The sequence below is a fragment of the Egretta garzetta genome, unplaced genomic scaffold (genome assembly GCF_000687185.1).
Source record: "Egretta garzetta isolate BGI_Z169 unplaced genomic scaffold, ASM68718v1 scaffold593, whole genome shotgun sequence".
Lineage (NCBI taxonomy): Eukaryota > Metazoa > Chordata > Aves > Pelecaniformes > Ardeidae > Egretta > Egretta garzetta.
The window spans coordinates 1,293,838-1,304,584 of record NW_009259106.1 but is presented as its reverse complement, the minus strand read 5'-3'; the positions used below and the strand labels follow the sequence as shown (position 1 = coordinate 1,304,584).

Genomic DNA, 10,747 nt, shown 5'->3' with positions numbered 1-10,747 from the left:
CCGGAGCAAGGCTTTGGGTATGGCCAGCAGCGGCGCCGCTGGGCCTCGGCGCGCTTCTGCTGGGGGAAACGCGCTGGAGGGCGAGGGAAGTCAAGATCGGTATTTTTAGAAAGCACGAGGGGTTTTTTTTAGGCAGTCCTGCTCAACAGATCATTTTTAAAAACCACCAGCACATGCTGTTGCTGTGGTTGCTGGAGGATTATTTTCTGTGAATTCTGTAGAAACACGCTTGGCACCATCTCCTTCCTGTGCTTTCCTTCCCCGTGAAGGAGCAGATCACTTTCGGGTGAGAACAGGCCTTGAGGCTCCCGGCAGGACTGCAGTTCACTATAAGCTGAATCTCTATGGGCACGGGGGAAAAGGGGGGAAAAACCACTGATCTGAAGCATTTTGAAAGACATTCTTAATTAGCCTTACCAAAAAAAAAAGAAAAACACCTCTAACCTGACAAGTGTTGTGACTCCTAATGGTGGTTTGCAATCATTAAAGCACATTAAATGCAATACTTAATACAGCTAAATAAAGCTGGATTCTCATTTTGAAAAAGCTGATGGGTGTTGAAGATCTGTCAGATCTTCAAATTTGTAATCTGCCTTTAAAACTCCACAGCTGGTAGTAAAGGGGGGGTGGAAGGCTTTTTCCTGTTCACTGCAGACCAACAAATTCCCCAAGACCAAAGCTGTATTGCTATTTGTTGCTGTTTATCAGAACAGCAGCATCTGGCCTAATCTCGCCATGCTGGTGTCATTGGGAGGCTGTGACAGAAGCCACAAGTATGAAGTAGAAACCTTTTCCCTGAATTCAAAAAGGAAAATAAATTCCAGCATTGATTTTAACATTAATAAATTGACATTTAAATTATGATAGAGCACATCTACAGAGATGTGATGAATTGGAAGCATTTCTTGTGGGAGATGCACACATCAAAAGCACAGGGGTTCCTATTCACTTTTCCAGCTTCGTGTCCAACTAATTGCTCTTTCCCCATAGATATGAATTACTCTCGATTCATCACCACTGTGAGTGCAGCAAGAAAACCATCTCCAATAAGGCTTCTGAGTGAGTATACACCTGTCCTTTACAGGTTCTCTGGAAAGGTATCAAATCTACATTCTGGACTTTAGCCATGATACCCCAGCAAAGACTTGAGAAGGCTTGAAAGAAAACCATGCTGTAAGCTGATGAGTAAGGCCAGTTAACTTGTTTGACTTTTGTCAAATTGAGATGTCAAGCAGGTATAAAGAAGAATAAAGTAAATAGTTTTGAACCACTTCAGAAACCCACCTAGACAGAAGAAGTAGTCTTGTCACTTCAACACGAGTCTGAAAAAATCTCGGTTACTGCCTCTGAAGCAGGGGTTTTGGTGCAGTTTCCTACTGAATTTACCCCGGTTGTCCAGGAACAGGCAACTGCTAACAACTTGAAATTCAGTCCCAGCATAATGTTTCTTTCCACCTAGCTTTCCTGTATCCTGCTAATATCCATGAATTCCTCACCATGCCCACACCTTCAGTGTTACTACACTTTCCTTTTCTATATTATGCTCTCTCTAGTCTACAATATTACATAATCTTCTGTGTGACAGACAGAAAAGGTTAACTGCCTACTTGTTTACTGAGTTGAAACCTACAGGGTTTCTTTTTTTTTTTTACTGAGTTGAAACCTACAGAACCAGCACAGGAGACATATATCACTAGGTAAGCCTTCAGGGGTCAATTTCCTCTCTCAGTAAGGGATTGGCATTTGCTGTTCTGCTTAAAATGCTTCCTACAGGTACAGCTAAGTCAGCTAATTCACTCTAGTCAGTCACTATACTTTTTCAAGATATACATTCATATGCATCATAACACAAATACTAAGTAGCACAGCTTGTTCAGAAAGACACACTGAGGCTACAGTTTTGATGACAAAGTAAATATGTCTTTACCAGACCAAAAGTCACAGACATGACCCATATTGCTGAACTGATAAGAATTAACTCCCCACACTCAAATTTGCTAATAAGTAGTGGAAAATAAACTCAGTAACAGGAGGCTTTAAGCCAGCTCTGGTGTCTTCTGTCCTCTCATACCTGATTTAAAACCGTCAAGCCAGCATGAATGCCATATTGTGAGCTCTTAGTTTTAATGCAATCAAGTGCCCTTGCTGGATTAAGGTCCAGTCTGCACTGCATAGATTAGATCTGAATGATTCTGAAACTGACTTCAAAGCAAGAGTTAACATTTTCTTCATACTGAATTATTTACACAGTGCCTCTGCCTCTACAGCTGAGCTGCCAGAAACATTCCCACTGCCTTATGGAAAAGCTGTGATCATAGATGTATCTTATCAGTGTAGCTACACTACTGCCACATCAGCTAAAGCAAGACTGACCAAAAATAAAAGCCAATCATTCCAAGCCAGTCTAAACAGAAGATCATTAAGATTTTAAATCCTTGAAGCTTAAAAGACATCAGTCACAGAAAAAGTTTTTATAATAGCACCACAGTCCAGATAAAATAAATTATAAATAGCTTTTTTTATCTTAAAACAAAGATGTTTTTGTTTTGGTCTGTCCCACCTATGTCTCCCTCCCCAAGTAGAAAGGTGACTTTAAAAAGAATTATCATCCTTTTGAATTCATGACAGTTAAAACAATAAAGTAAAAAATGGAACAAACTTCTCTGGACCGTTATTATATACTGACTAAAGGATGTGACCGGTGTTGCAATAATCAAATTGTAACCAAGCTCTTTTCATTTTACTCTAGCTGAATTGATGCAGAAGTCTCCTCCATCTCTCATCTCTCTGGCTGGAGGGGCACCAAACCCTAACCTTTTTCCATTTAAGAGGGCTACTGTTGCCATTGGACATGGAACTGCCATTGAGATTGGGGAAGATCTGATGAAGAGAGCTCTCCAGTACTCAGCCTCAGCAGGGTATCCGTCACAGCTGCTTGCACTTCAAGATACCAGAATCAAAGGATCATAAAATCCTTTATTATTGTGTTAATTCACCTGTGTTTTTAAAACCAGTTGTAAAAAAACAGGTTTAATTTCATTTGCCTCACTATTTACATTTCAGTTTAAGTGGAAAGTTTTGAGCAGATGAGTAACTTAAAAAAACCCCACCCTAATACTAGTAATTCTCAAGCCAGAGCATTTCCTGGCTGTTAATATTTGAGAATCCAGACTCACAAACCACTAGAAGGAATAATTTTGTGTTTTGCAATAAGATATTCATTAAAAGATACTGCATTGCAATACATAGTTTCCACCTTCTGGAGTATTTGTTTTGCTCTCATTTCACACCATATATTACAGTCAGTATGTATTACTTGTGAATGGAAGTATTTATAGTATTGTCATTTTTAGTACAAAAATTGCATATCATTAAGTTACTTTAGCACTCTTGTGAACTCCCAGCAGACAGCACTGAGTCAGGCTTGTGACAGGTTTGCAAAAGTATTTGGGTACATACTGAGGCACACAGGGTATTAATCAGTGAAGTTAAGACTTTTCTTTTTTAAAATTAACTCAGCCATTTGTGAACATCCTACAAGATCTTAAGACATTTTTTGAAAAATCCATTTCAGAAATCCTTATTATCTGCAGCCTATTACTAGCAGTATTGCGAGCTTTGTCACATTGCCACGTTTGAGTACAGAAAGATCGCGCCTAGGAATGGATATTGTTCAGCCTCTACCCCTATCCAGTCCTTGGCAAATAATTTCTGCCCAGATTTCAGTGATGTATGGACCACAGATGCTTATCTCCTCTGCTTTTCCATAAGAAATATTTATCTCATTTTCATCTTTTGACAAAGCAGTCATAAAACCAGCATCTGTGTGACAGTTGAAACTAAACTCAGGCCTGCATGCTAGATTTGGCAGTGATTTAGAGGAACAGCCTAGCTTCAGCTTACCTAAGATGTTAGATACACCTTATTTTATTCATGTCTCAGGATTCCAGAGCTGTTGTCATGGCTAAAGGATTTCCAGAGGAAACTACATAATCCCCCCACAGCCAACTACAGTCCTGAACAAGGACAAATGGAAATGTGTGTCACAACCGGAAGCCAGGAAGGCTTGTGTAAAGTAAGACCAAAAGCTTCATATGTTAAAAGCATTTCTTTCAGAGATGTTTATTCTTCCATCCATTCAGTTATACTCAGCATTAAGTACCACTGTATAACTATATGCAGGGTAGTTTGTTAAACATTGTCTCAGTATTATCAATACAAGATAATAGAACTGAAATAAAACTGGTACAGCAGTCTAATCTGTCAGGACTGCATGAATGTTTGGGTAAACCAAAGAGCCTGTCAGAAAATGTGCCATAAAGTAACTTTTCATGTTACTGAAGTAGTGCAGTAATAGTACATAGGTGTATTATTTGCATTACCATAATTCAATTCTAATTATGTTAGACTTGCTTAAATAATTACTTTTTTCAGTCCACTCTCACTGCTGCTTAGTTGATCCTTTCTGTAACCAAAGCACTGTTTCTATTGTATAATAGAGCATTGGCTTTCCCTTTCAAATTGGTAGTCTCTAGCTGATTACCTAGCTTCATTTGGCTCTAAAGCAGATTTTTCATCTGTTCATTGCTTTTCTCACAGCATAATTAAATGGTTAGTGAATCAGTAATATCTCATAAAGATTTTTTTAATCCCACTAAGAAGTCAGAAGTACGAAGCATGTGCACAAGAATGGCACAATCATTCTAAAATACTTTCACAGGTGTTTGAAATGCTCATTAATCCTGGGGACAACATCCTTTTGGACGCACCTACATACTCTGGGACGCTAGCAGCTGTAAGTATTCTTTAGCTACAAAACATTGCAAATGTTACATTTTAAGTAAACAGCAATTTAGTATCTGATCTGCAGGCTTATATACACTGTATTTACTGTAAAAAATTATATCTAAAAAATTTTAGTTTTAGTCCAGTAAAGTTCATAAATATTTATTCACAGAAGCTTTCCTACTAGGAGTTTTATAAAAGCTATTCTCAGGACAGAAGTTCCTCTTTTAAATCCTAGTTTATTCAAGGGCTAAGGTCACATTGGGACTGGAAGGAAAGCCATCACAACCTAATCAGGTTGAAGTAAATTTATAACAACTGGGTATTTTAACATGTCAGCACATTCACCTGAAGTCTTCATTGTCTGATTATACCATAGCTATAAATAGTATAAAATTGGAATAGGCCTGAAACATCAATATATGAGTTTGAAGATGTGAATTAGTAAGAACAATACAAAAATAGCAAAGTTTACTTCTGAAAAGTAATGTAATCAGTATGTAATAAAATGTCAGCTCAAAATGTGTAAGAACTGTAATATGGGTTAGAATAGATAATACATCACAATTTCAGCCGAGTCTCCCCTTGCATCAAAAGGAATTTTGTTATTGTTTGCTGTACTAAGTTTTAATAGATCTTGTCTAATCAAATATCCTTTGTTAAGAATATGTTTTGACAGTACAGCAACTTGCATTTTTACTTAAAAATGCAGAGCACTACGTGGTACAAATTGAAATTCTACAGAGGGGAGACAGCATGCTTTTTCATTGGTATTTTACCGATATTTTTTCATTCTGCTGTCAACATGTCATTGCAGTAGCATCATTTCATTCTCCCTTGTATTGCTGAATATATCTATTGAGAACAGATTCTCTGCCCTTTGTCAGTGAAGAGTGGCTTATAGTTCTGGCACTTCCACTGAAATAGAGTGTAAATTGTCAGTAGGAACCGAAGGTGCCACGAGCTTACTGTCTGTGGCAAGACCATGAGGAGTCCTGAGAGAACACAGTTCAAATTCACAACATCCCTTTCCGCTTGCAAAACAATGTGTGATTTCCTAGCAAAGGGCAGCAATTGGGCATAGGAGCTACCCATTTCATCTCAGTTGGCTTAACAGGGCAAATAGAGTAATGTGGTAAATTTGACAAGCTTCACTGAAAATTCAGGCAAACTTGCTTTTGAATCACAAACAAATGGAGTTTCTGACTTCAGAGCAATCTCAAAGACTTTGTATCACTGAAATTTTACAATGCTAATAACAAAAGGAAGACCTTTGAATTGTGGGATTATGACAGTTTTTTTTCCTTCTATCAACAGCTGAGACCTTTGGGTTGTAACATAATTAATGTTCCTAGTGACCAGCATGGCATTATTCCAAAAGCTCTAAAAGAAATTCTGTCTACTTGGAGCTCAGATGATGTAAAAAATCATAGCCACCACCTCCCCAAATTCCTGTACACTATTCCAAATGGCTGCAACCCAACTGGAAACTCTCTGACTACAGAGCGCAAGAAGGAGATTTACCAGGTATGTAGCTGGGGCCTTGTGAACCTTGTAGGTGGAAATGGATAAATGTCAGTCTCATTTCAATTGAGGATACCCCACATGTGGTGTTTGGGCCTATTACTGGTCTGGTGGACATTCTTTCCAGAACTTGTTTCTAGCAGAACCTCTTTCATGGCACTCTTCAGAGGTAGACTATGTGTTAGATAAATTGTTTTTGTAATAGTAGCCCATTGCTGGCTGGTATCTTTGCTTCAAACCAGACATATTGCAAGCTTTCTGCAAGTTTGAACACTACATGGAACAGACCTTCAGTTATATAGATGTGTCCTTGTACTGCAGGTACCATGTTTACTCTTGTAAATGATGTCATCTTACTTGACATCTAAATTGGACATTTGAAAGCTTCTGTTGATAGAGCCTTGTATATAGTGAATGAGCAATCCATAGGATCATAAAATATGGTCTGGTAATAGGCCAGAAGGAGGAACAGAATTTGCAGTGTCTTTACATTTTAACAAATCTTTACTTTTTATTCATTTCTTTAGCTTGCAAGAAAATATGATTTCCTCATAATAGAAGATGATCCTTACTACTTTCTTCAGTTTGAAAAGGTAATTTGCCTTCCATACTCCTTAGTAGCACCTTCTTTTCTAGTCCAGGACAGAACTAAGGTTTGAGCCATGGATATTCATGCATGCTCCTTCTTAGTGTCCTACCAAGTTAGTTGTAGGCCTAACAGTCTATGCTACTTTCAGTTGTCCCCTTTGTGGCATTTTATTGCATCAGTCCTGTTAATCAGTAGTTCAAATTCCTCAAACTTTATACAAGACAATTTCCTTCATTGGTCAGAAAATGACAAAGACTTTGCCTACAGAGCAAAACAAGTATGCTACTGAAGCAGCACTTGAAATTAGCAGTCTCTTATGTTCTTTTCAGTCCAGTCTCTTCTTTCATTCAGTGGAAGACTGCCTATTCCCAAGCTACTATATCCCATTTTTACCCCTTTGCCCTTTGGAGAACTCACAAGAGTTCTCCCAGATACCACAGGAAGTAGTACTGGATAGGCAGCTTCCCTTCATCATGCAAATTTTCCCCAAATGGGTAACAATTGAGTGTTGACCTGTCTTCACACATGGATCTACAATTGCAGTCTGCAGAAGTACCTAACATCAGGAATAAAAGCTGGTCTTAAAAAGCAGTAAAACACTGGCAGAATCAGTATTTTCTATTTTGAAACAGTTTTTATGGGAGGAGGCAATAAAACTGCTTCACTTACTCACTGAATAGCATTATGGAGCTTTAAGAGAATATAAGGGGAAAAGGTGCAAAAGTAGAATTCCTGATAAAGAAAAAGTGTGCTGAACTCAAATCATCCAACATTTGGTCATACCTTGATTTCCTTTAAGTTAAGGGTAAAAGCTGCAGAGCCCCATCTTAGAAATTACAATATCTTTCTATTTACTCCATTAAAAAAAATCTTGGCAGAGAAATCATTATTTCTCTCTCCTACTTGTGGCAGCATACCAAAACTTGAACTGAACACTTGTATGCTGAACAGTGGGCTAAACGCCAAAAAAATAAGAAGGCTGATATCTTGATGATTTTCATAGAATATTTTAATCACATCTCAGACAGCTAGCCTAAGAAAAAAAAAATCACTTGTCAGCCAGTTACTGTATTTTTTTCCTTGGAATGCGCATCTAAAATCTTTACTATCAAAATAATTCTTTAAGAGATTATGTCTTCATAGTAAAGAAAGTAATTTCATCATAATCCTTACTAGCACCTTGAATTTTATTTTTTATTTTTCTTCCAAGCCATGGGCTCCAACTTTCCTCTCAATGGATGTGGATGGCAGAGTTATCAGGACTGACTCTTTCTCTAAAATTCTCTCATCTGGGTAAGGCCAGCTTCAGATTACTCAGCATCACCTGTTCGGTTAAAGCACAAGACTAATACTAATACAAAATGATCAGACATGCCTGGTCCTATCCATTTCTTGAATGTACTTTTGGATCCACAGCTTTTATCAGTCTGCTCGCTTTTCACATCATCTCTTGGCAGTCATTTAACTCCAGATTCTGTTTCTTTTCTGATACTGATAGTTAAGCCACTCTCCCCAGGCAGCCCATTCTTGCACACACCATAGAGGCAGAAGGACAGGTGCTGGATTCCAGCTCTGTTCCTGGAACTCCTAGGAGCTTTTCTCTCCTTTTTCTATTTCTCCTTCTATCTCTTACCATTCCTGCAGACTTCCTGAACTTGTATTAGAAGAGAAACGATGGCATCATTCTCTACAAGCTATTCATAGGGTTGTACTGATCTCCCATCTTCTAGTCTTGCAGTTTTTTCAGGTTGTTTTCACCTACCTGGAAAACTAAGCTGGCTGTTTTCCATTTTACACAAGTAAACATATTTAATTTTTAACTTGCTTTTATTTATTATTCTACTAGATATAAGAAAGTAACATGAATTCTGCACTGGCAACTAGTGGATTATAACCTCATCTCTGAGAAAGTGAGGAGACAACAGGATGCTAATGTGATTGCACTTTCAGAAGTGACACTGCAGAAAGGCATGACGCAATTTTATCTTTGTCAAAGACACATATGGGCTTACTGGTTCTATTTTTCTTCAAGGAAAAATTCAGCCAATCTGTAAAGACAGGTCATAAGCACTGAAGCATGAATAAGATTCTGCTTTATCAGTCTAAATTCCATTTCACCTGCAGTACTGAAAGAGAGTGAAAGAGTAAAGCTGTTTGCCACTTCCCATCTGTTTTTTATAAAGCCTGAGCATTCATGATTTTTCATTATGTGAAAACCTATCTTCCCTTCCCTTTGATTCATGTAATCTTTACAGTTGCAGAGGAAAGCTTACAAGTATGGGATATGGCCTGCAGTCTCAGAACTAAGAAGCAACTATAAGCATTAAAAACCCTTAAATGTTTTTATTTCATTACTTCGATACTTGGCTCATAAGTTGCATAAACCTAGGACTTAGGCCAGTTTTAAGATATAGATAAACCTTAATGCGTAAAAGATCCTTATAATATCAATACAATGGTTACAGGTTTTCCCAGTTACAAGTTAAACAAACTCACACAAAGTATTAGCACATCACATTTCTGTAGTAACTTTTTTCTTTTTTTTTTTCCCCTTTAGGTTAAGAATAGGTTTTCTGACAGGTCCCAAGCCTCTTATCGACAGAGTTATTCTACACATTCAGGTTTCAACAATGCACACCAGCACTTTCACACAGGCAAGTAGCCAACTGAATTGTATTTAGAGACAATAACATATTTCAAGTCATAAGAAACCGAAAATGAACAGCTTTACACTCTTGCGGTTGCTCTGCACTTTTGTTTATAATAAGCACATATATTGTCAATTCTGCCAAAGGAGGGGAGACCACCACAGAAATTACAGAGAGAGAGGTGTCTCAATGCATGGAAAGCACAACTAATACTCCCTTAGCCCTCAAATTTCAAGAATAAGGATGTAAAATACTTTGTATCTCACGTAGGTTCACTTGAAAAGCTTCAATGTAAAGCATACATTGGCAGCACTTAGTTTTTTCTTTTTCATTCTACTTTGTAATTAGAACAATACTGGCACCCCACAGAGACATTACAAAGCAGGCTGCCAACTACAGTCCCTTTATAGTTAGTAGTAAGGAAAGGAGACATTGAGCACATCTAAATATGGCTTCCGTTCTCCAGCTCCACAAGTTCATAACAGAGGCAGTATTAAAGCAGAGGGGCAGATAAGGGCAGGAAGGTAAAGCAATATAATATTCCTTTATGTTTCTCCCCAGTTAATTTATTTAGCTCTCCATCCATCCTTCCCTCCCCCCACCCCAACTTCGAAACAGTGCCATAATCCTTGGAGACAGCAGTAACACAGGCTACAACAGGCTTTTGCTGTTGCCATCTCTCTTTATAAAGGGCTCCAAGAGACCCCGCTTGCAATTTCTTGCCTGTGTAGAATTTTGAATAACGCATCAGGCTATATCTCTTTTGATGATTGCGGAACAGTCATGTTTAAGGTATGGTATTGATGATGTGTTTTGTTTCTTTAGATGATGATATCACAGCTGCTTCAGCAATGGGGAGAAAAGGGTTTCTTGGAGCATATAGACAGGTAGGGTCATGTCATATGCTGAATCCCATCATGTGTCATTCTGCTTCTTGTTACCTACAGAAAACATTCTTTGCAGTAAACAGGTCAGAGGAGGTACCTCAGTATTAGGCCAAACAGACAAGTCAGGTCACCAAGACTGACAGTATTCACACAACAGTCCTGAAAGAGCTCTACACGAAGTCGCAGGCATGCAGGTCAGGGCACATAAACTCCCACTACAGACCTGCCAGTCCGCTGGCACAGTCATTATGCAGCTCCCATCTGAAGTGAACTCCAGAGGATCCTGGGAGCTCCAAGTCAGTGAATAGAGTTTT

At 38.4% G+C, this 10,747-nt stretch overlaps 1 protein-coding gene across 3 annotated transcripts in view; it reads left to right on the top strand.

Annotated features, from left to right (window-relative positions):
• Positions 1 to 977: 977 nt before the first annotated feature.
• Positions 978 to 10,747, top strand: part of AADAT (aminoadipate aminotransferase) — a 16,192-nt gene continuing 6,422 nt past the window's right edge. The window contains exons 1-9 of one of the 3 annotated variants that reach the window (XM_009635326.2): positions 978 to 1,059; positions 2,750 to 2,918; positions 3,943 to 4,075; positions 4,721 to 4,795; positions 6,103 to 6,312; positions 6,837 to 6,902; positions 8,109 to 8,191; positions 9,456 to 9,552; positions 10,372 to 10,433. In XM_009635326.2, coding sequence (XP_009633621.1) covers positions 993 to 1,059; positions 2,750 to 2,918; positions 3,943 to 4,075; positions 4,721 to 4,795; positions 6,103 to 6,312; positions 6,837 to 6,902; positions 8,109 to 8,191; positions 9,456 to 9,552; positions 10,372 to 10,433 — 962 coding nt within the window. In that variant the 5' untranslated portion in view covers positions 978 to 992. The remainder of the gene's footprint in view (positions 1,060 to 2,749; positions 2,919 to 3,942; positions 4,076 to 4,720; positions 4,796 to 6,102; positions 6,313 to 6,836; positions 6,903 to 8,108; positions 8,192 to 9,455; positions 9,553 to 10,371; positions 10,434 to 10,747) is intronic. The other 2 variants (XR_004841519.1, XM_035890896.1) reach the window with 2 other exon arrangements.